The following is a 26,213-nucleotide window of genomic DNA, read 5'->3' on the forward strand; positions in this document are numbered from 1 at the left end:
AATTCTCTTTCCAAAAATAACATTTGCATAAGGTGCCTACACGGCATGGATAAATACGAGACAATTAAAAATGTCCCTCACAGAAAACATTAGACATAAATTTTTTTTGATTTCCAGCGAGTTACTCGCTACTCGTAGCAGACTGGTGGAACTTCTTTATTTATCCTCTTTGGTGTTGACGCATCCCAACCGTCCAAGTCGCTGTCAGTAGGTAAATATTTTCTATAAAAAAAATCGGTCGTTTTTTTGTATTCTAAAGCTTTGCGAAAAATACTTGTAGTACTCGTAATTTTTATATTCGCTAATAAAATTTAACTAACACATATGTACCAGTAGGGTACTTAAGTATTAAATGGGAATATTTACATGAATACTTATAACTTTTGTATTAGTCCATCGATTTTGTTGAATGAAAGTTTATTTTTTTTTGTAATAAAACAGAGCTTAGAGAGAAAAAAACAAATCTGCAAAAAAATAAAAAGTTTTCGAGATCCTTCCTCGCAAAGTACAAATTTTTTATATTTTTACAAAAAAAAATGGCAAAAATCCGTAATGATTGTTCGTTATCTTTGAATCTGCAGGGCCTAGCAAAAAGTGTTGTATGCAAAGTTTATAGAAAATTATGACCTTTCAAAAGCTTCAAACCGTTTTGGAATTGCTCAATTCGTTCTTGAGCTATACCTATATGATTAAGTGGACCCATTTTTTTTTTTTTTTTTTTGAAAAACCGTTATTCGTAAATATCTCAAAAACGTTACCATAGAATTAAAAATAACCTTGATTTGCGAAATCAGGGGGTGATTTTACATAGGAATTTTATAATGGCGTCTATGGTGTATTTTGGCTGTAAACCAGTGTTATTTACCGGTGTTAAGAAATCTTAAGGAAAATACTTATGTACATAAAAAAAATTCGAATCGGAGATAACCGCGGAATTTCTGAAAGCTTTTCATAAATAGATATTTTCATAAATACATCAATTTTAGTAAAATTACGTGTTACCTTTCACTCGAAAGTGAGTTGCAGCACTTGCCTGTATATTACTGTAAATATTTATGCATTAAGAGTCGTGTAGGAAAATTATGCAGCACATTGCAACACAGGAATTGCCTTAAGCGCATGTCCTCGAAGAGAGAGCGTTTTTCTCGAAGTCATGGTGCAACAATTTATACTCGACATTAAAGTGAATGTTACAGTCGCTCTTTTGCAATTTAACGAGGTAGAACGGTCACCGGCAATACATTAGAATTGTAAAATGTCTCTAAATAGAAATAAATATTCAAACAACTAATATTGGTCGTTAATTAAGCGCCGAAAAAGTTAATTACTTGAATTTAAAAAATACAAAATAAAGAAAAAAATATTAAATAAGTATTTCCAAGTGCATATTGTAATTCTTTCGAATTATGAATTCGTTTACATTAAAGTTTTAAGTCGTTAGTTATTATGTACCTCAATTTATTATGATACAAATACTAATGCAAATGCGACATGCCGGTTGAATTTCGTTACGTTTCCAGTCCGAAAAATTTAAACAAATGTGACAAATAACAATAATCGCCAATAATAGCCAATCAATCCTAAAAACGTGAAAAACACGATTAAATTGTTTCAATACCCAATAAAAATGTGTTCTATCATCGCATAAAAATGTGTACATCGCCGTCTACAGTTTCATCGAAATCTATAATGTGTATAATACATTATCAACACTGTCGCATACCATCTCTTCTATTGGAACTATTGATTGTGGTTGCATTACTGCATCAATCGCAACTGGTTTCGGCGGGTTTATGCAGCGAAGCACAGCTTTGCTGCAATGGGCGTGACTCTTCCTGCGTAGTTCAAAAAACGCCAGTTAATGCGATCATTGAGGACCTCAGCGAAAAGCCTTGCTATTGTGATCACGCCTGCCTAAAGCTAGGTGATTGCTGTGTCGACTTCAAAGACCATTGCAGGGGTAAGGTTCGAACTCAAACTAATTTAAATTTTTTCGTATCAGCAACATTAATTTTAATTAACATAAAGAAGATTCCATGAGAAAATGGACCTTGATTCGGGAATAATTTTTTTTTATAAAGTTAGCAATCGTGTGGATGAAAAATTTGTAAAAACCAAAATATATCAAATTGAACCTTGAAATTCATTTCAAGTACCTTTTTTACTACTAAAATTGCAGCTGTCAAATTCATAGCTCAAGTGATTAATAAGAAAAATTCCTACAAGAACCCTTCTTTATTTCACAAAGTTGTTTTATATATAGTCAAACTCACCAAACCATTGACTCTTTTGAAACCATGAGGCCACACGATTTTTTTTTATCTATATGGCTTGGTAGACAATTAGGAGTACCGATTATCTTCAAATTAAAACAACAGGTATGTGAAATATGTATAAGATGGTTTTCATCGATACCCGAAACCGTTTTCGAAGATATCGGTCAAGATATAGAACCGGTTAGCCGTCAAATATTTTTGTGTCTACAATGTCGAGTGCCAACAGCAATTTCGGTATAGACAACAAAAAAAAAGTTGGCAGGAAGAACTGTTTAAAGTGCTAAGTAGCGTAATTCCAAGAAAAAGATGTGAGCTAGTCCGAACTATTTTTCTTGGAACTTCGCGCCCTTTGAAAACATGGGGTGGCACCTCGAAAACCTTCTCCTGTAAACTTTTATTTTTGTTGGTTACACTAAAGTTGCTGTTAAAAAGATCACGATTAGAGGCGTTATATACTATATACTTTATATATAAAGGGTAGTCGCGACAAAGTTATATATTTTCAGGAGAGAAAAAGACGTTTATCATTGAAAAGGTGAAGTTTTCTTGGTATATTATTTTTAAGTTTATCGAAAAACAAAATAATAAAAAGTTGTATACAAAAAACTATTGGGTTTCAATTTGTAATAACATCTCAGTTTATTGTATTAAACATTTTTCTATGCAAAAACGTTTTATGCTAAATTCTTAGATGTTAGTTGCAATGTTTTTCCACTAAGCTAAGCATGATTCATGCTGGCTTTTAAAGCGGTCTTCTATGTTACATGTTATGGAGCAATTTTTGAGGGGTATTATTTTTTTTTTTTGTCGTTGTACTTGTTTCCACTATACCCTAAACTTTATCTTGTGTTATCTTGACAGTTTTCACTGATATTTTCCCTTTCTGATCCTGTTTTGTACTCACTAACAACTTTAGACAATGCTGTATGTATTATTACGCGGATAACTTAAAACGTTTTTCCAATCACTGAATATTTTTAATATTTCAATTCATCTTGGTAAATTTTGTGTTTGAGCTATGTAAGAGTTAATATTAGTGGTAATCTGCAAAAAGTTTTCAATGTGGCGGTTAAAAAATTGTTTGCGATTTCTCTTCACATATCTATGTATTATTTCTCTGATGAAATCAAAATTTATTTAATATTTTTCAAAAGAAGGCCTTGAATTGCTTCTTAATCATTATGTCATATTTAACTTTATTTTATTATCCTTATAATACAATTATTTGGAAAAACTAAATATTTTCCCGAAGAAGCGGCATATTTGCCAAATATATTAATGTCAATAATATTTGCAACGTGAAATATTGTTAGAAGGCAGAAAAAATATCAAAAGAATCTGAAGTAAAACAAGTAAAGGTCTCTAAGTTCGGGTGTAACCAAACATTATATACTCAGCGTGAGCTTCAATTGCACATTTCATTTCAGATAAATTACTTTTCTACATACACGTGGCACCGCCCGTTTAAAAAAAAAATGTCTCCCCATTTCCTCTTAAAATAAAACTTGATAAGTGAAATATCATTGATTCAATACTATTTTCTCCTAAGTTATAGCTTATTATTCTAGTCTACGACCCTTTTAAACTTGTTTTATATCTAAGTTGCCGTGGTCTTTAATCGATCCCGTCCATTTTTACTAGAAATATTTTCTACTATAGGGAAAATTTGTGTAACCAATTTTATTACGATCCGTAAATTTTTCTTTGAGTTATGGCTCCCGAAACATAGATAATTGCTTAGTCACAAAAGGGGCGGTGCCACACCCATTTTCAAAAATTTTAGTATTTTCCAATTTAATGTTGTAATTCCATTTAAAAAGTAAAATTCTATTGATACAAAGCTCTTTTTCGCTAATATATAACTACGACCCTTTTAAAAAATTTTTGTAGAAATGTTTGCTGCTATAGGGAAAATTTTTGTACCAAATTTTATTACGATCCGTTAATTTTTCTTCGAGTTATGGCTCCCGAAACATAGAAAATTGCTTAGTCATAAAATGGGCGGTGCCAGGCCCATTTTTTAAAATTTAAAGTTTTTCCTATTTATTGTTATAAATCCACTTGAGGAATGAAATACCATTGACATAAAGCTCTTTTTTCCTTATTTTATTCATCCACGACCCTTTTAAAAATCTTTTATATAAAAGTGGGCGTGGTCCTTAACCGATTTCGTTAATTTTTCTTCAAAGCATTCCTTATATTAAAGGCAACCTCTCTGCCGAATTTTGTTACGATAGGTTTAACGATTTTTGATTTATGATTAATATTTGTAAAATTGATTTTATCACAAGTGGGCAGTGCCACCCCTATTTTAAAATTTGTATCAAGAGTCTCAATATCAGTCCACACGTCAAATTTCAACATTCTAGGTGTATTATTTACTAATTTACTAATTTTTGTGTTTTCCAAAATGTTATATATATAAAAAGTGGGCGTAGTTATCATCCGATTTCGCTCATTTTCAATACCAATCTATTCTGGGTCCAGATAAGCTCGTGTACCGAATTTGGTGAAAATATCTCAATATTTACTCAAGTTATCGTGTTAACGGACAGACGGACATGGCTCAATCAAATTTTTTTCGACATTGATGATTTTGATATATGGTAGTCTATATCTATCTCGATTCCTTTATACCTGTACAACCAACCGTTATCCAATCAATGTTAATATACTCTGTGTGCAAAGCACGCTGAATATAAAAATACAAGTTATAGCTGTACCAACTAAAATCCTAATTTCAACTAGATACTGTGCGTATCTTGGAAACGAAAATGGCACATCGAATTCGAGACAATAGATCATTTCGTTTTTTAATAAGATGTTATTACATATCTAAATATAATGTTATTACATATCTACATATAATAAATAATTTAATACTTGGTGCGATTGACCTTAGAGAGGATTTAAGCCGATCTTCTCTTTCAATTTTTGTAGTTCACCTTTTTCAAATTTTTGATGTTACTTTGCCCAGGAATTAAACCCAGGACCCTCGGTTGATAGCCGGAGCACGATACCACCACACCACGGCGGTCGCCAAATATGAATATACTTGGTGTTTCATTAATATAATGCTCTTGAGCTCAGTATAACAAAGTAGACGCCATCGCCGGTAACACGTCCTGAGAAAAAATGCCAAACCCGTCGGCAAAACACTGCTTAAAATTTACAAGCATGTTTGCGGTTTTATTAAAAAGGCGGATTTACATAAACGCTTTGGTCTTACAGTACCCTTTAATACTTGATGTGTGTATATTGGTTGGACGATTTCCAGTCATCCCTTGTCAAGTTTGGTTTCAAGAAAACCTGGTTTCGGCGTAGTCCCATCTTCAGTGTCATTTTTCGCTATGATTGTTGTTGTCGTTTTGTCTTGTTCATATGTACATGGGCATGATTTTTCCAAATGGATGTTTATGTATGTGTATGTATTATGTGTTCATACAGAAACAGGGGTGTTTTTCATTGATCAATTTGAGTAATTAGCTGTTTCCGCAATTTTAGTCCTTTGTCCTTTTTTGTGTTTGTTGCTTTGGTTCGTTTATTGGTTTGTGTTTGTTTTTTGAAGCGTGTTTGTCTGTTGTACCTGTGCGATAACTTTGAGGTTGTTTATATTCGGCATAAAACACGTAGGTCCCGATAATGTGTGAGAAAGATCAAAAAGCAGTATACAAAAATTTAGAAATGGCCAATGTTTCCCTAAAAATATTACTAAAATCTATCGGCAACAGTTGGATTTCCTTTATCATTTATCCTGTTTGGTTATAGGCAACATTCAGTATTTGTCCCGAACAAGCTATAATATAGTTTAGTTGTGACTAATGCCCGATTTTTCAGGGTGAATTTAAACTACAATTACAGTTGACTATAGTTTATCCTTGCCACTTTGTTCGATAACATAAAATTTTGCTGCGCATCTCAGCTTTAGCGGCCGACTTGGCAGGGTTAAACTGTTGTCAACTTTAACCGTAGTGAAAACTCGCACTGAAAAACCGGTCATAAGTGTTGCATAAAAGCAAAAGTTTTATTTCCATTGAAACTGGCGAATTTTAAGTAAAATTACTCCAGTGGGGAAAAATCAATATGCGATTTGATGTTTTACTGTATTCACTCTTTTGGGTACTAACTACATATGTATGTCTAATAAGTACAAATGTTGTTAGATCCTGTGGAAAATGTGATAAAAAAGTAAGTTTTCATTCACAGAAGGTAAATTGTGAAGTATGTCGTTATAAATATGGCCGTTAGAATTTTCTATACTTACCTACTTAATTTCATTTTCCTTATGGATAAGGACTATCTGTACCGTACATAAGCCTTAAATAGCGCATTATTATAAGGAGTGTGGTGTATTATATTTATCTTATTTTAAGGTTTATCTATCAGTAGTTAAATTGGTATTCCTTATTGCTTACAACCACTTACACCAGTTTTTGCTGGGCGTCCTATACTACACATTTGAAAGTACATTATACATACATATGTGTTTTTCGCAAATAATTGAGATAATACACAAAATAGCAACATATTTGATAATGACGCCATTTTGTAAATCCGACAGAAAAAAAAACAAGTTTAATGTTTCCAATAGACGGTAAGAAGAGCACAAAAGTGTTTGAAAATGAATAATGGACTGATGAGAGCTTGTGGCGCAGATGTTGACAAATTTCTTTATAATTCTTCATTGGCGTCATTGGCATTGGGGTGAGAGCAGAAACCCTATGGGCGTTTTTGTTTACTTTGGCCCACATCGGTTTTAGAGTAATAAATTACGATGAAGCCGTCGACGTTTGAAGAATCGATGTTTTTAAATAATTTAGTTAGTTCGATGTTATTAGATAGGTTAGGTTGAACTGACCGGTCAATGAGGACCCCACATAGACTGAATGAGTCCGTAGTGTTACCAGAAGTTTGTTTTAACGACCAAACTGAAAACCGCTATCAAAAACCAGGATCTATGTTATAAAATAACTTCGTCCTCTTGGCAAATACTAGAAGCTTCCTGTTATTAGATAAAGACAAAGAAACATTGACTGGTATATTGCGATGGTACCATTTCGAAAACTGCCACGCTATCAACGTCAGACAATATCGTAACCTAGGATTACTCGCAAATGACAGCCGGTTCTATGTACCTGAGCGATTCCGGAGTTTTTCCGATCAAGGGCTGCCATCTCATTTAATCTGTTGCGTCCCTTCGGAACTATTCCATACTCTCTTGCTCCGGCAAGGTGATGAACCTAACCCCGACCCAGAGCAATGAGTTTGCTGCGTGTGCATGTCCCTCCATACATGCATACTATTTACATACTTAGGCGGTCTAAAGATTGTTAAATTATACGCAATTTACATTAATAAAACAATACACACACATATATATATATATATTTTTAAATGCATGAGTAGGTTAAAATATCACATATGTATGTAACTCTCTGCACATGCTACAAACGTGCGTGACTGCGTAAAATGTTGAACAATTTATAAAACACTCAACATCAAAGTGATGTAACGCCACGAAATTAAAATTTTATACACCTCACCAAAAACTTTCGAGCTCATCGATTCAATAAAAATGATGTAGGTAGGCTAATTATAGTTGTAATTGACGTGAATGTGTTTGTGTATGCATACAACTTTCACAGCTCGCAAAGAGTTGAATAAATTTAAAAATGTTATCTTAATATGTAGGCTAAATTAGGTTTAATTGGCTGGCCCGTGAAGACCTCACATAGACTGAATGAGTCCATGGTGTTACCAGAAGTTTGTTCAACGACCACACTTAAAATTTCTGTAAGAAACCACGACCTATGTTATAAAATAACTTCGCCCTCTTCGAAAATACTAAAATCTTCCTAGGACCAATTCTACTTGCTGCTTCTAGATCTGATAACTGTGCCGCTTCCAATAGCTGGAGTCTTAGCCTAGCGAGCGCAGGACACGAACACAAAACGTGCCCGATCGTTTTCACTCCATATCGCATATTGAAAGCATGTTATGCCAGAAGGCAGTGCTCAGTCAGAATACCCACCATGAGCCTACATACCTCTCTTTTCAATGATAAGAGTAACTTTGTTAGTCTAAGGCTGTAACACCAGCACAGCTCCGCGCTTTCCACGCGTTTCCTGCTCGGTTGATCATGTTCAGCTCTCGACCTCTTTTAATCTCGCCCAATCTGATAGGGACATCTGCGGTACAAGCTTCGAAAGATGCTTCGATCCCTTTTAGTTAGCCCTTCCGCTTTTTAATTTCCATTTATTCCCATATGCCCAGGGACCCATTTTAGGATATTGGTAATATGCATAATTTTGTGATGATTAAAATTCCAACCCTTAACGGTTGTTGTTACCTATCCTGGAATCGAATCAAAGCGCTTCGGCATAGAAGGCAAAGACATAAAACACTATATAAATAACCAAATCATAAAAGCATACCGTCGGCATATATCCAGTACCCTCTATTAGCAAAAACCCAGTTTTTCAGGAGAGCAAAACACCGTTTTGACAGCTACATACATTGCAAAGTGCTTATAATATGAGCTATCCCAATGGGTGATGAAAAATCCCGTTGTGTATTCGAATCAGTTTTTTGTTCTGAACTTAGTTTAATTTAGTTAAAAAGCCAGACAGATATATTTGTTATTCGAATGAAAATTATTTTTATAAAAAATATTGCTGATAGAGGTTTTAGCAGGTCAAAAAAATTATTACTTTTTTGATGCAGAGTTTGTTCACGAAAAAATTCCTTTTTTCGTAAGCCCCTATAGACTTGACCTGTGGTATAGTATAGCCTAGCAATTTTTTTATATCCTATTTAAAAAAACTCGGTACCCTCAACCGAAAAAAAAAAATTGTACGAAGAGTCATAATCATATGTGTTTTGCCATACCTTTTATTTGAAGAAATGTATTTAAAATTCAACATACTGTCTTTTCTAATACCGACTAATACTTCTCCTAAAATTAGGCGTAATAAATATCTTATCCCGCCCATTTTTAAAGATCAAATATTATTTGAAAATAAAATATAATTCTGCCATAATTAAATACTTAAGTAGTAGACGACGAAGGTCGCTCAATCCTTTGAAAATCTTTCATCGAATTCAAGAACGGTTGAAGATGTTGTGATAAAATTTATTATTATTATTATTTATTATGAATCTTTCCTTTCAAAACAGAATTTTCCTTGACAAGAATTACAAAATGTGCTGATTACCACGCCCACTTTCTATATAAAAATGAAAAATACACATATACATAGGACGCATATACAAATTCGAGACTCGTAGGCTCTACGGCTTCTTCCCATGTATTTGGCGATGAAAAAATTTATATTTTCAATTTAATTCATAGGTCAGCACGACCTACTTCGCTGTTTCCCGAAATGTTATTATATCCAGTTCAAAATTTAAACATTAAAAGATCCATAAAGCTGCATGGCTATCACAGTATAGATTTTAAATGTTATCAAAAATTCGCCAAAAGACAGAAGGTTTCAAGTATGGGTCAAATTTCTGTCAGAACGTGAGGGGCGACCTGGTAACCAATGTTTAGAGAGTGCTTATATTTTAGTGGGAAGTCTTTTATATATACATATTTAAGGCAGGCCAAATTGTTTATACTTCCGGCAGCGAAAGTATCAGCCAAACTCATTAACCTAAGCAGGGAGGACCTAATAACTCTTACTGGGTACTACACGGGACACTGCGGACTACGATATCACCTAAGTAAATTAAATCTATCTGATACCCAAATTTGTCGTTTCTGTGAGCTGGATGATGAAACGCCGGTTCACATTCTCTGCGAATGCGTCGCTCTTGCTAGGAAGAGAATATCCCTTCTAGGTGGTGGGACTCTTAATCCCTATGTGATATGGAGTAAAAAGCCCGAAGAGGTACTTATACATCAAGAGCCTCCAGATACAAAATTAGGCTGAAAGGTCTTGCACAATAGATCTGCACAAAGGTCGCAGTGCTTCCAGACCTATCAATAATAATAATACATATTTCTGTAAAAAAATGCACCCGAACTACTCCACTTGTTTTTTCTAGAAAAAACAAAGTGAATAATTTTTTTACTGATAAATTTATGACACTATTCTAGGTGGCATTGAAAAATCTCTTGTTATTTTGATAGCATAAAAGGTTAGACATTTTCGTTTTGAGGCCATGAATATTTCTTCGCGAATTCGCAGGTAAAAAACTACTAAGTTCCAGAAACGTTGGATCTACCAAAAATTAAAAAAAAAATATGCTTAAAGTTTAGAGTTCTACGATTTATTCAAAGTAAAAATTGTTAAAATATCTTTGCCCGTTAAGAAGTGATAACTAATAAAAGATAGTTCCACTTTTTTAAGAACAAAGTATAGGAAGAAAGCTACTATTTGACTCTCTTTCAAACAACGTAACTATTTTAGTTATCCAAGTAAAAATTCTTTTAAGTGGTCCTCTTTAAAAGTTTTATCCCGGCTACCAACGTGCAAAGTATAAAATAAACACTCAAAAGCTTCCCCAGAAGATAATCATTGGAGGAATCTTTTGCAATAGGCAATGTTTTTTTTTTTTTATCAATTTATTTTACGAACTTTTATAGTAATGAAGAAGATGTCCATAAATATGTACATGCATATATAAAATTTGATTGTTTTAAGGAAGAAATTCCTATGGCGAAAAATTATTCATATTTTGAAAAAAAAAATTATTTAAGTGTAGAATTGATATCTGTTTCACAGATTTACAGAGTTTCGATGGCTTTTGGGGGAACTTTCGTGGGTAATCTGATAACTAGGCACATATTTATAAATCCAAGCCAATAATAGGTGATTTATGTTGTTTACAGTCTAAAAATAAATTAACTGCTCTTTCAAACGGTATCAATAAGTCTTCTTTAATAAAAATGGGATTTAGAAGGTTTACATGATATATGTATTTTTAGGTTCAACAGTAAATATCACTCATACGCTACGGTGAATATCGATTTCCAAAATGCCAACGTTATTATGTAAATCTTTTATTTTTGCGTGCTATAAGTGTTGTTACAAGCATTTGATGTGGCTTAATATATTTATCGGTATATACATACATATGGGGATGTGTATGTATGTGTACAGCTATCGTCATTGATTTAGCGCAATTTCCCACAGTAAAGACAAATACTCAGCAAATACTTCTTTAAGAAATGCTCACACTTATTTAATATTTCATTAAAAACTAAAATAACATAAACTTAGATTTCTCGTAAAAATAAAAATAGTAGTTTCCAGTTATCCTTATGTGATCAAATTTAGTTTTAAATATTTTAACAGATAGTGTAAATTTGTGCTGATAGAGGGTTTTGATTTTGAAAAAAATATGTTTCTTTTTTCAATTTTCAAAATGAGAATTAATACCATTTGAGCTAAGTTTTAAAGTAGTGAGCCAGAGATCATTTTACCATCTAAAACACATTTTCGTTAAAATTGCTGTTGAAGGGTATTGTTTATATTCAATACCATCGCCGATATAGTTTTTGCTGTGTATTTTTCTTCACTGGTCAACAGTGCAATCAAGCTGACCAGAGCTGTATATAAATAGAAAGAAAAATATTTACATACCCAATAGGAAACAAAATGTAAAACATAACTATAAGTAAATATTCAATGTCTCTTTCTGCATTACCTGTCAATTGAACAATACTCAATCACAGCTTTTTGAAAATTTTGATTAGATAATATTCAAATACCATTCCCCAGATAATTAAAAACGATGATGGTTATTAAAGTGGGTTTTCAACTTCGTCGTCGACCATTTTTCTGGTAACATTATGCTTAAATTCAGTCTCTGTGAGGTCCTTACGGACCGGTCCGTTGAGCCTAACCTAACCTATAGTTAACTCCTTCGGCTACGATTAGATGCCTGGTCAAATCATGTGCCTACCAAAATAGCTCCATATAAAATTACGTATGCATATATGTACATATTAAATCCAAAGTATAGCAAAATGGTTTGAAATTTCTCTTACATATAATATATTTGGTTGCGCTTCGTGAAATATTTCCATCTTTGTGCCTATCGTGGGTTAGTGTCATATTTGCTTAAACACCTACTTTTATTAAACTAAGTTTCTACTTCACTGAAGTCCAATGAAGCTGAATAGAAGAGACTACATGACGGAACTATAACCGCCTGTATGAATTGGTTTAGAAGTAAACGTAAAGCAAGAAATGCTTCATTGAACTTTAATGATAAGAATGCCTTGACATGGTCTACAGATTTTCATTTACAATTTTATACTAAATGTGGAAAAGAGTTGATGATACGAATATACTTATGTACATATATATGTATAAACAAAGCACATACCCTGAGGGAAGTCAGTAACTAGTGATAGAAATTTTGGGTTCAGAACTAGACCTTAAGTGATAAATAAGTACTAGCTCGTTAGTAGCTGGATTTTTTCCAGTTATAAAATTGACCGTTTGGGTTTATATATTAAACATAAATTTGAGAAATAGACCACCAAAAAAAACTGGTACCAGCTTTAAGGAACTTCCACTATGAGTATGCCTTTTTCTCCACACTTTTCAACCAGTTCGGAACTATTGAAAATGGGATAATATCGTACTAGATTCAACGGAATGATACTAAGGAAAGAACTAGATCTTAGCTGTAAATTTTTGCACTTGTTTGGAACTATCGAAAAAGTACCAATAAAGAGCTAGTTCTAAAGTGTAAATTTTTGTCTAGGTTGCAGAGGGGACAACCCGCTAGAACTTCGCTATGTTAAATTCGCCAGTTTTAAGCATGTAAAAGAGATAGTTGGCGAACTAGTAGTGGTTCGAAATGCACTAGAAGCGCATTAGTTTTGCACTAGAGATTTTCTCTACAAGGTATACTGACCCATTAAAGAGAAAGGAAGCAATCAAATTGAATAAATAAATTATTTACACTTTTCACTTGTTAACTAACAATCTATGTGTTTATGAATGTCTAAAGAGTTTTTTTACACTGTCTAATGCTGGTTAAACTTATATTGTAACGGATTTCGCATCTGAAATAAACAATAGTTAATCACTATTAAATCGCTTAAGCTTTACCAACTTATGTACGTCATTAATTCAATAAATACTCAAAAGCACACAAGCAAAGTTAAAACCTTAGACGAATATCTAAAGAGAGTTATACAGGATGTTTCTATATAGGGCATAAACTATGTAGCTACAACCAGCGATTATTTTGTTTCAATCTGATTGGGTGTAACAATTTTTAATTTTAACTAAATAACAAAAAAGCGACCGCGGTGGTGTGATGGTAGTTGCTCCGCCTACCACACCGAAGATCTTGGGTTCACGCCCCGGGCAAATCAACATGAAAATTTTAGAAACAATTTTTTCCAATTAGAAGACAATTTTTCTAAGCAGGGTAGCCCCTCGATAGTGTTTGGCAAGCGCTCCGAGTGTATTTCTGCCATGGAAAGCTTCTCAGTGAAAACTCATCTGCCTTGAAGATGCCGTTCGGAGTCGGCTCAAAACAAGTAGGTTCCCTCCCGCCAATTTGTAGGAAAAATTAAAAGGAGCACAGCGCAAATTGGAAGAGAAGCTCGGCCCGAAATATCTTCGGAGGTTATCGCGCCTTACTTTTTATTTTATTTATTTTTAAATAACAAAAGCCAATTTCGAACAAGTAGAGTTTAAATTTTAGCATTGTTGTATGTGATTATTAATGTTGGTAAACTCATCAGGAAAAGAAAAATTCTTAAAAACTCAAAAATAATACAACTGTAGAGTGTTTCTAAAGTTTTTTTTGCTTAGGACGTGTTACCGCCGCTAGTGAAGGTGATATTTTAATAACTAAAAATGGCTATACGAGCACACCGGTGTCCGACGACGCGATCCTGAGTTTATCTCTAGAAGTCCCAGTAGATTAACTGTCAAGTGAAATGGCCGATCTGTATTGGACTCGGTCGACCGTCTGAAGATACCAAGAAAAGCGCAAGGTCACGAACATTAGTTTGGTGGGAAGAAAGTAGGAAAAATCGATAAAATGCCGATGGAAATTCATGTTAGTTCGAAATATATTAGAATGGTATGAACGAAAGCACGCGAATTAAACTACCACTTCACGCAGATATTGAGTGGGCACGGCGGTTTCAAGGAGTATTTACCTAAGCGTAGGATAGAGGAGGGTCCTTTCTGTCCATACTGTCCCACTGAATTGGAAAACGCAGAACACCTAATTTTGCATTGCCCTCGTTTTCATGGCGAAAGACAGAGGTTTTGGATAGGAGCTTTCCATTAGGAATTTAGTTCTCCTAATTCAATTCAATTCAATTTTATTTCTAAAATATTAGTACAGTAGGCCATTTCGTGTAGACCATCGTGATATAGCTAGTAAATCCTCATTCAGCTTTAGCGTTATTGCATTAATATTATCAAAACGACCAGATAGGAACAGCTAAACGTCATCAGCATATGCATGCATACTTACATGCCGACAGGCTAAAAATACATCTATCGTTTATAAATACACTAAAAAGCAGTGGACCTAGAATGGACCCTTGAGGAACGCCACAAGTTATGGTTTTGACCGTTGATGACACTTCGCAAATCTTGACTCTTTGACACATATCAGTTAAGTAACTCCTCATAAGACAAATAGACTAGCAGCCTTACCAAATCCTTAATGTGCAGAGACATACAATGTCGGACTGCGGTGAGAATAATGGCGTTTCTAGTGATGACGCGATTGATGTATGCCGAAAGGGAGCGCAGAGAAATGTTCATGAGAAGCAGTGGCGACTAAGTGGAAGAGGCGCTCGGCCTTAATTTCCTCGAAGGTAAATCGCGGCAAGTTATTTACTATTTTTTGTTTGCATTGTTCCATCGTTCAAGTTTTGAAAAGACGCCAGTATTAATTTATCGACATAAGTCAAGGCTAGGCATTTTTCTCTGAAGTGACTAACATATAGGACTTCCAGGGGAAACAAAAACACAAAAAATGTGTAAACTGTAGAAACTGTAACAGCTACTGAAATTACCACACCATATTAGAGCAGCCTAATGTTATGATACTTCAGATGGCTGCATAAAAAAGTAAAATTCTACTGCTTTGAAATGCTAACAAGCTTTGCCCTTGCTTTTTTTTAACAAAACGTTTTGCTTAGCGAAATTTCACTAAATATGATACACATTAATAACCGTCGCAAAGCAGACTACGGAATGAAGCTTAATTAGCATTTTCAGCAGCGAACACCGTTTATGTTTTAAGAATCGCACTGAATTAAAATTTAAGGATAATATTAATAGTATCTTCTTATATTCATATAGTTACATTGCTTTGGAAAATACAAAATGAAATTTCATAAATCCTAATTTCATATAGCGGAATGGGTATAACTTCTTGCCAATCAGTATCTTTTCATTCGCGGTTTTTTGGTTTTACACCTGTATTTTGTGTTATAATGGAACGCTTTTGGTATTTCTAATACGGTTTTACTAATTATTCCTTGGTAGGGCTGTACATAATTGGTTTCTCACAAGAAAACTTTTCATACACATCATTCTTAGTAACTTATCCAGCTACTTACAATTTAGGTCGGTTTCTTTTCAAGGGTTTTACTTATGAATTATGGTTTAATGTTTCTGTATTTTTGTTTTTTTGTTTTTCTAATGGAAGTAATGGCAACCAATTGAAGTGGCAACGACTAACTTTGCTTTCTACTGACACCATTTTCATACCTTTTATGAACATACACACATATGTACATAAACTCTTTTGCGTCAATGCGTTCGAGTATTCTCTTACATGAAAGCTAAAAAAGTTCTGCCGCCCGCAGTATTATAACTGCTGTTACTAAAAGTGTGTAGTATGTCTAAATGACACAAAGCGTGAGTGCATTTACTTAGAATTTTAAAATTATATAATTTGCTATTGTATTAAAGTTATTTTTTTGCAGTTTTGCAAATAGAAAATTTAATTTTAAAAATGTTTGTCATTTACAGTGGTTGACTGTCAGGTGGGCGATTGGACCCCATGGAGTGAATGTGATAAGAGCTGCGGCATGGGAGTCACATCACGAACACGCAAAATGATGCAAGCTCCACAAAACGGTGGCAAACATTGTCCATCTCTTACACAAAAGAGAAACTGTCAAGGTTTTCGATGTCATGGCGAGCAAAACAAGCGAATACTTCATGGTGAGTGAGATATGAACATTAAATTTATTCACATACATAAATGGATTAAGAGTATTTAAATCTTATATCAGAAGAAGTAAAACGAAACCGAAATTAGAAGTAACTTAATTTTCTGGCTTTAATTATTCCTCCACACTTAGTTACATATTAATAAAATTTCTCATTGCCTCATATGATCCAATATACAATTTTAAATGTAAAATTGTTACATGCGCGAAAGTAGTTGCATTAAAGGGTCAAAAACCGCACTTGGGGAATTAGTGTTTAAAATGAGCGCTTGGCAATAATTAAAGAAAAAGCCTTCCTGCTCCTTTACATGTTGAAAATAATTGCATAAAAGTTTACAAGGGTGTTGTAAATATGTGTGTGCATGAGCTGCCTTGCTTATGTAAGGCATGATACATACCCACTAAATAATTTGAACCTTATATAAAGCTTCCTTTATTTGTTATATGAAATATTCTTTCGGCGGCCACCGTGGTGTGATGGTAGCGTGCTCCGCCTATCACACCGTATGCCCCGGGTTCAACTCCCGGGCAAAGCAACATCAAAATTTTAGAAATAAGATTTTTCAATTAGAAGAAAATTTTTCTAAGCGGGGTCGCCCCTCGGCAGTGTCTGGCAAGCGCTCCGATTGTATTTCTGCCATGAAAAGCTCTCAGTGAAAACTCATCTGCCTTGCAGATGCCGTTCGGAGTCGGCATAAAACATGTAGGTCCCGTCCGGCCAATTTGTAGGGAAAAATCAACAGGAGCACGACGCAAATTGGAAGAGAAGCTCGGCCTTAGATCTCTTCGGAGGTTATCGCGCCTTACATTTATTTTTTTTTTTTTTTTATGCCTTATTTATCCGTCGGCGATATGTTCGTTTTGTAATGCTGTAGGTACTTCCTCGGAATCAATTCGGATATCTGCGGAGTGATAAAAAGTTACAGAAATGCATTTAAAATGTTCCCGCCATGGTTCCAAAGAAGTACCAAAGTTCTGTCATTGTTCCGAAATGAGTCGGAAAAGGGTTCGAAATAATCCACTGCGCGGCGCTATCGTAATTCATTTGCAGTTCGTGTTGCATAACTATGAATGAGAGGTTGCTTGTGGATCAACAATCTGTCATTAACTCGAAAAAAAAAAATACTTTTCTTGGACCACTGATATTTTGAAATGAAAAACTTTCGACCCACTGCGTAGTGTCTACATTAGACAAGATTACTAAGGCCCGGTTTTGAGCATGAAAATCAATGAATAGTAATGTAACCAATGTTCTTACTCAATGAAGAAAACTCAACAAAAGAGGTAAAAAACTTCTTAATGTTCGCAAAATATGTCTTTCAAAATTTCTGGAAAGACGCATTGTTGGCCATATCGCCTGACAAAGTGTCTAAAGCCTGTTTATCAGGCCAAATGCCTGACCTATCGCAAACCTGCTTTAATTTAAGGTTGGCTTATCAGCAAAGCCAACAGCGCTGCCGTCGTAATTATTATTGCTTACAACCGCTTTTTTTGTTGGGTCCTAGTAAATATATTTATGTGTTTGTATTTCCTTTTTGTATCCGCCCATACAAGAGAGTGAATAGTGTGGCAGTAAACAGAGTGGCACAGTAATCACCTGAAAAATATGTACGTAAGTGGATTGAAGCTGACTTGTGTGGGCCTGGTAAGCGCATGCATTTCGGAACACACTGAGACCACAGCTTGTCAACGACGAGCATAATTTGTAATGCAAAAACGATTATGTGTTCACTCTGATGTGTTTACAAGTCTAAAGTGAGTTTTATAGCAAAAAAAAAATTATTTTCACGCCATCAAATTTGAATGAGTCCTTTGTATGCCCCTTAAATTATGCAAATGTATACTCATAAGTTTTGCCAACTTCCTCGTTCTCTGTCAAAGATGCCTCCGATCTGACAAACTGATGCTGGTTCAGATTAAAAGTTGCAGAATTCGGTACATACATATTGTGACGAATATTAGCAACACTAAGGGATACTATCATCTCTAAGCCAATGCCTACACATATGTACGTACACGCAGCGGAGAGGAGACGCACAAACACATGCAGATATCTTATCTGAGATGCTCCCAAAAGTATGCAATTATAATTGTGCTCACATATAACGCGCATATGAGAAGCTATAAACGTAGTAATTTTATATCTGATAACCAACTAGTAAATTCTAGAAATGGAAGCGCCTAGAAGTATGCGAACGAGAAATCATAGAGTATAAAAGGCAGCAACAGTAGAGGCACGACAATCAGTTTGATTTAAGACGCTATCTGGCGAGCAATAGTAGTGTTATTCTGGAGTACTTTAATAAAGGCCATTTTGCATTATTGAATAGTGGATTTATTTATTCAAAAATTTAGTGATTCGAACGTTAGCAGAAGGTTGCAAATAAAGAGAATTGCAGTAAATTCCTAACAATATGTATGTTGTCTATATATAGAAACATATATATGAGTACATATAAATTCCTAAAAACTAATGTAAATCAGAATTATTACCTTCATAATTTACACAACTATATTTATACAATTTTATTTTAATACATATGCCTAAACACTTAACGATACAAATTGCTTCTGCAAAAACTGCGTAACCAGCATTAGTGTCAAAAATGTTTTGAGTCTCTTGACGCCAACATCTAAGCATTTATTCTTTTTAAAAGAATGAGTTGCGATTAAAAGCAGGGATCCATTTTAGAAGTGTTTTTTCCCAGTCTAAAAAGTCCGGGTTAAAAAATTGGGAGATACCCATAACATTTTCATGACGAATCATGCGTCCTTCTTATTCCAGAAATAAAAGTAGAATCCGGAACTTTATTTTATAAGGGCCAGACTCTTTGACTATGGAACGGCCCATCCTAACGAAACGAATTTTTTACCAATAAATTCTTCTTAATATCTAGATTTGAAACCTATATGGCCATTTGATCAGATATTTGTCATAGAAAAACTAAAACTAACTCTCAAAATATACCTTTAATTTTACATAGCAAACTTGAACCTGTTTTTTCGCCATAAAGTTCGGTCCAATTGAGATATTGCCTCGAAATTTGATACTCCACTTACTGTTGAAACTAGAAGGATTCTCTATGAAAAATAGCTTCATTTGAATGAGCCTTTCCATAGTTATAGGGCCGGACTTGTATTCTGTCTCTAAAAAATAAAAGTCTGGATTTTAGTCTTATTTTCTGGGTGGGTTTAATGGGTTGTTTTTTATAATGTGAAAAATTTACATGACATTACAATGACATAGCCATTAAAATATATTTACCTTATTTATTAGCTGTATCAAATCAATGGAGGGTTGTTGTTGTTGTTGTTGTAGCGATAAGGTTACTCCTCGAAGGCTTTGGGGAGTGTTATCGATGTGATGGTCCTTTGCCGGATACAGATCCGGTACGCTCCGGTAACACAGCACCATTAAGGTGCTAGCCCAACCATCTCGGGAACGATTTATATGGCCATATTAAACCTTAAGGCCATCCCTCCCTCCCCACCCCACCCCAAGTTCCATGAGGAGCTTGGGGTCGCCAGAGCCTCGTCTGTTAGTGAAACGGGATTCGCTGCTCGAAGGTGAGGTTGACAATTGGGCTGGAGAAGCTATATATTGCGCTACACAACCCCTTGAATCCCACCAATGGAGGGTCGGACAAATTTTTATCTTTTTTAGTTATAGAGATTACTATATTTTACGAATTTCGATAGTTAATTACTTCTATAATTTGTTATGATTTAATTTCAGAAACTGCATTTTTGACTCCATCGTTGATGAAACAAACCCATAGTCCTAATAAAACTAAAACATCTGTTTGGCACCCTCGTAATACGAATAGACATGGCTCAAAAGAGTAAGTACATTATTCCTAAGTCACGACCAATTCCATTTAAAACTGATCTGAAATTTTCGCATTATTATTTCAGTTTTTATTCCTTTTACTTTCTTTATTTTTCCGAATATTACTCGGATTTTATTTGTATTATATGTTTATACATATATATGTATGTGCATTTGAGCATTCCGGTGGTCCGTAAAAATTTAATTAAAGAAATTTTAAGTCTTAAACGGTGAAAAATGTAATATATTAGCCGTGTTTTTTTACACGTACATACGTCTACGTTTGTGGGTAAAAAAACCACTTATCCTCACTTAGATAATGTTTAGGAGACCCATCTAGCGGCAACTAGGTACAGAAAATGTTATACCGAAAAGCGGAGACACACATAAATATAGCTGAATCGGTTGCGGTGAATAGTGGACGCACACCATTAGAGGTAATACATAGAGGTGAAACATAGACCCATACATATTTCAGTTGCATCTAAGTATAATGCGGATTGACATTTAGGAATACTAATTTTCTGCGCAGCAATTTCAGAAGAGTAGATAAAGTTTAACTCTCAGCAGTACATATAAAGTTTAAGCGTAAACGTAGGTTAGGTTAGGTTGAACTGGCCGGTCCATGAGGACCTCACATAGACTGAAGAAGTCCGTAGTGTTACCAGAAGTTTGTTTTAACGACCAAACTGAAAAGCTCTATCAAAAACCAGGACCAATGTTATAAAATAACTCCGTCCTCTTGGTAAATACTAGAAGCTTCCTAAGACTTAAGCCACTTTCTGCTTCTAGATATGACATCTGTATCACTCCTAATAGCTGGAGTCTTGGCCTGGCAAGCGCAGGGCACGAGCACAGAACGTGCTCGATCGTTTCCTCCTCCTTTGTTTATTTCCGTATCAGCACAGTATACCGCAGACCCTACTCCTTCCACTACTTTGGAACAATCTGTGTACACATGTATCGCCTCGTCCACCATTTGAGCACCCTTGGGCCAACCGTCCACCTCTATTGTGGCCTTAAGTTCTCCCTCGAAGCGCAGATAGGGAATCAGGTAGTCTGTTCGTCTTGTGATTGATGACGCTATAGTACTATGGCCTTATGGTTGGCGCTCAAGCTGCCCCGAGGCACCGAGCCTGGTTGCAGTTGTTAACGCTGTGTTCTTTGCTACCAGGTCTACAGGTGGAATGTGCAGAATGGCATACAGTGCAGCTGTCGGGGTTGTTTTCAGGGCTCCCGTAATGCTAAGCATTGATAGTCTGCATACCTCCCCCCCCCCTCCCCTAATTTTTTGAGGTAGGTGGCTTTTTGTGTGGCTTTCCACCAAGCAAGAACTCCATAGTATAGAATAGGGCTTACAATCGCTGTAAAAACCCAAAAAGAAAGAGAGGGCGATAAGCCCCATATACACCCCAGCATTCTTTTACATGCATAAAGTGCCGTTGAAGCCTTCTTCAGCCTCTCCCCCACGTTGAGCTTCCATGACAGCTTACTGTCTAGGATGATTCCTAGATATTTTGTGCAAGGTTTCTCCTGTAGGGTCACCCCTCCTAACTTAGGCCTGATCCAATTTGGGACCTTGTAACTCTTTGTAAACAAGACCATATCCGTTCTTATCCGCGTTGACTTTCAACCCGACATTTGATGCCCAGGTATGAATATCCCGAAGCGCCCGATCCATCAAAGAGCTAATCGTTGGAAGGCACTTTCCACTTATGACAATTGCAACGTCATCCGCGTAAGCAGTTGGTTGATTACCAGCGTCCACAGCAGAGGTGATAGCACCCCTCCCTGCGGCGTTCCCCTCACCGTTGATTTCGTGGCCGCGTACAATCCCCATTGTGATGTAATCTTCCTACAATTTAACATGCAGCCGATCCATCTCGTTAAGGCTGGATGTACTTTAATGTAATTAAGACCATCCATAATCGCCCATTTAGAAACATTATTGAAATCTCCGGCAATGTCTAAGAAGACTCCTAGAGCATACTCCTTATATTCCAGGGCTTTCTCTATGCTTATTACCACCCCATGCAATGCGGTGTCTACCGCACATGTACACATCCATCAGCCTCTCAAAGGTTTTGAGCAGAAATGATGTTAAGCTAATGGGTCTATAGTCTTTGGGATACACGTGACCGATCTTCCCCGCCTTTGGTAGGAAAGCTACACGAGCAGTTCTCCAAGAGTGCGGTACATGGTTCAGTCTTATGCACCCATCGAATATTATTTTAAGCCATTCCACGACCGCCCTACTTGAAACTTGTAGCATGGCCGGGAATATACCATCTGGGCCCGGCGATTTAAACTTAGCAAACGTCTTCACTGCCCATTCGTATCAGTCACCAATCCCGGCACTACCCGCTCCGTGATCGAAGTGTGAGTGCTGTCTGCTGGCTCTTCTAAACCATCTCCCGATGGGAAATGTGTATCGGGAAGCTCCTCAAGGGATTCCTCACTATTACGTAACCATTCCCCGTTCTCTTTCTTTATTAGCCCCTGGACTATGTTTCCCCTTGCTAGGACTTTTCTCAGCCGTGCTGTTTCGCTGGAGTACTCTATGTCCGTACAGAAACTTTTCCACGAGATTCTCTCCGCCCTTGTAGATCGTCAGTAGATCCCTGTACTCGCTTCGCTTTCCGCGGTCTTTGCTAGCTTAAACATTTCTTTTACCTGTCTTCTTAGAAGACTCAGCTCATTGCTCCACCATGGCGGCTTTGCTTTTCCTCTGAATCTTCTTAGGGGGCAAGCTTTGTTATACGCAGTCATAAGCGTCCTTGTTAGGAATTCATTAAACTCCTCCAGTTCTTCCACATTGGCAACTTCTTTGTGTTGTCCCAGTTTCGTTTCTACCTGATTCTGGAATTTAGTCCAGTTTGTTGACCTAGGGTTTCTTCTCTACCCTCTTTAGGGGGATGCTGAAGCTGATATACGCATGGTCGGAGAAGGATGGTCTATCAAGAACGATCCAATCATACCATGATATATCACGTTCGAAACTCAGTGTAATATCCAAAACATTACTGGATGTTGGACCAATGTATGTAGGGACATTTCCCCTGTTGGCTATCTGCAAATTGGTTTGCAGGATGTAACAAAATAGAGATTCGCCTCTCTCGTTCGTATCTTCTCCTCCCCACGCATTGTGGTGCGCATTTGCATACACGCCTATGACCAACCGCCCTTCGTCCTATACTAGCCTCTTGCACTCCATCGGTGCAACCTCTGCAGCATGGGCCATGTAGCAGGATGCCAGGATAAATGCCTGCTTATTCCTTGTTCAACGGCCACCACTACGAGGTCATCAGTAGTGTATTTGAATGCAGCTGTTTCCTTACCATTACTGCAGCTCGCATCCGTCCTTCCGTTTGCGCATAGTAAACGCCAAATCCGCGCGAGCTAAGTCCAGAAACCTTTCCTTCCGATGAGAGCCATGGCTCCTGGATCAACGCCACGTCAAACGGCCAAGCCGACGCCACTTTACTGTGTTGGAGGTTTATCTGTAGGACTCGCAGCACCATTGGGCTGTTTGTCCCCCTCTAGCACCTTCGTCGTGACGTCGTCGTCCTCCCCTTACCCATTTGGTTTGGAGTGTTCGAAGCCCCCTTCAGCCTTTTGTAACTGTTGTGCCGGGTGTTGCTCTGTGCGACTCACAGCACCACCTGGCTGTTGGTTCTCTTCTAACACCTTCGTGGTGACGTCGGCTACCTCCACCTGTCTTTTTTCCCTTAGGCTTTTGAGGTCCTTTTCCATTTCGCCCACTTCCAGCGTGTTAAGATTTTTATCCTCGGGACTTCTTTTCCTGAGTCGCATATAAATTTTGCTTGTACCAAAGGACATTTTTCCAAGCTGCATGTACAATATATCCTCCGCCTGCTTGTTCAGTTGGAAGATGTAGAACTGTCCTTCCTCCGTAGACCGAGATACAGTAAGTACCTTCCAATCCTGTGTCGGTATGTTAGGTTTCTGATTCTGCAGAAGTCGCAGTGTATCCTCCGACTTCATCACGCATGGTATCCATACCTTAACTTTTTGTACCGTGGGAATTGCGCTTTATCCACCACCTCAAACCGCGCGTTCGTGCCTTGCCTTTGAAGGTTTGGAACCACTTCCTCCAGCCACCGCAAGCTAGCGATGTTGTCGTACGCTATCATCTTCACACCATTATACCATCCCCCGAATCAAAGGTTGGAAGGGGCTTACTTGGTTTTTCCCGCATCATCTTAAGCATTAAGCTAATAAGCTCCCTTTCTACAGATCTCCACCTTTCAGTAGTCATCTGTCCGAAAGGACTGCTACGATCAACCAGCGCCACAGTCAGTGACTGCTTTCCCACATCACTGATCTTCTCGGGAAAAGCCGGAGTCTTAGTGTTAACTCCCTTTGGCACCGCCGAGAAAGCCGGAGTCTTAGCTTTAACTCCCTTTAGCACCTCCGAGAAAGCCGGAGTCTTAGCGTTATCTCCCTTTGGCTTATCTCCTACTTCCGTAGTTGGAACTTCCCTCTGACTCGCAGCTTTCGAGGTAGTTGCTACCTCGCTACCTGTCTTACAGATTTGGGCCTACTTGTCTTGTCTATGCGACTGCCCTGCCTCGCGGCTCTGGGACTGGGTCCTTTCTGCCTCTTGAAAGCAGGTTTGTCGCCTTCCGCCGAACGTTGCCTCTTCATTCTGCCATTCGACGCTTCTTCCTCCTCGTACCGGTTGGAGAACCGAGGGTTTCTCGTAGCAAACCTTTTGAACTGCCTTCGACCTACTTCTACCGCCTCATGGAGCCATTCTAAGTGTTCGATCTCCACCTCTGTTGGTTCGACCACTGCTCCCGGGCGTTGGACAATGCTTAGTGCTTCACGGTACTTCGAGAGAGCTCTTTTACTTCCTCTGCTCCGCACCCTTCTCCACTCTTCTACTCCGTTTTCATTTGTGTGCTTTTCCAACACGGAGTTCATTGAATCAGCTACGTCTCGCTTCCCGAGTCCGACGCATCGCTTAATGCGTATTTGTCGTCCTTGGCTTGCGACTCAGTCCTCTTATCATCCTCCTTATTACAATTTGGTAATGAGTCGTTCTTCTTGGTCGTACGACCACCTGCCCGACAAGGCGGGCTCAGCGATCCAGTATTATATTCGGGGAAAGAACCGTCAGCCACAGCAGCGCCCCTTACTGTGGTAAGGCCATCAATACTTCCCGAGGTGGCCCGGTATCGGGAAGGCCCGTTCGAATACAGCCGAATTTATCCCCTCTCTGCAAATCGTCCAATAGGCACGGTCCGCATAACACCCTGGATTAGGGGGTTGGCAGTTCTTGGTCACCGACATCCCGCCGCCCTCCTATGAGGCGAAACGGCGTAGATGCCAGTCCTAAACAGCTCCGCCTTATAGTCGGGCGCACAGCTATTATTTGTATAGCATAAAATGTTTAATACAACACCCAAAATCGATAATACTATAGTTGAAGATATCACATACAAATCTTGGTCTCGGAAGAAAGCGCTTAAGGCGTGTCGTACATGGGTCAACATTCGTAAGACCCTATGAACGTTCTAAATCTGGTCTTAGATGTCACCAATGGAGATCTTATATGCCATATCTTCAACTATAAAAATATCGATTTTGGGTATTGTAGAAAATCAACAAAATACTTCGGTATGCCTCAGGGACTAGTGGGGATTATTTATAGCCCACTATTAGCGAATTGGATTGATAGCAAAGGATAAGTCTCACGATATTTTGTAGGGTACGGATAGCCGTACAAATGTATGTATGTCTGCATTAATATCGCGAGCCTTTATTTCGGCTAGTAGTCTTCGTAGCACATTAACTGAATGTAATATGAATGCAAATTAATTCGAGCTGCAAGAACTAAGCAAGTAACTCATGCTGCCGCTTATGTATGTATGTATATGTATGGAGGTTTTACATAAACAAATAA

The 26,213-nt window shown here is 37.1% G+C and overlaps 1 protein-coding gene across 2 annotated transcripts in view; it reads left to right on the forward strand.

Moving 5' to 3' along the window:
- The window catches only part of vex (somatomedin B and thrombospondin type 1 domain containing protein vexed), a 71,496-nt gene that overhangs the window by 14,311 nt on the left and 30,972 nt on the right, over positions 1–26,213 (forward strand). The window contains exons 1-3 of one of the 2 annotated variants that reach the window (XM_067779273.1): positions 1,225–1,960; positions 16,253–16,447; positions 20,192–20,297. In XM_067779273.1, coding sequence (XP_067635374.1) covers positions 1,651–1,960; positions 16,253–16,447; positions 20,192–20,297 — 611 coding nt within the window. In that variant the 5' untranslated portion in view covers positions 1,225–1,650. Of the gene's footprint in view, positions 1–1,224; positions 1,961–16,252; positions 16,448–20,191; positions 20,298–26,213 lie in introns of those variants that run through there. The other variant, XM_067779274.1, reaches the window with a different exon arrangement.

This window comes from Eurosta solidaginis, chromosome 4, assembly GCF_040869045.1.
Source record: "Eurosta solidaginis isolate ZX-2024a chromosome 4, ASM4086904v1, whole genome shotgun sequence".
Classification (NCBI taxonomy): Eukaryota; Metazoa; Arthropoda; class Insecta; order Diptera; family Tephritidae; genus Eurosta; species Eurosta solidaginis.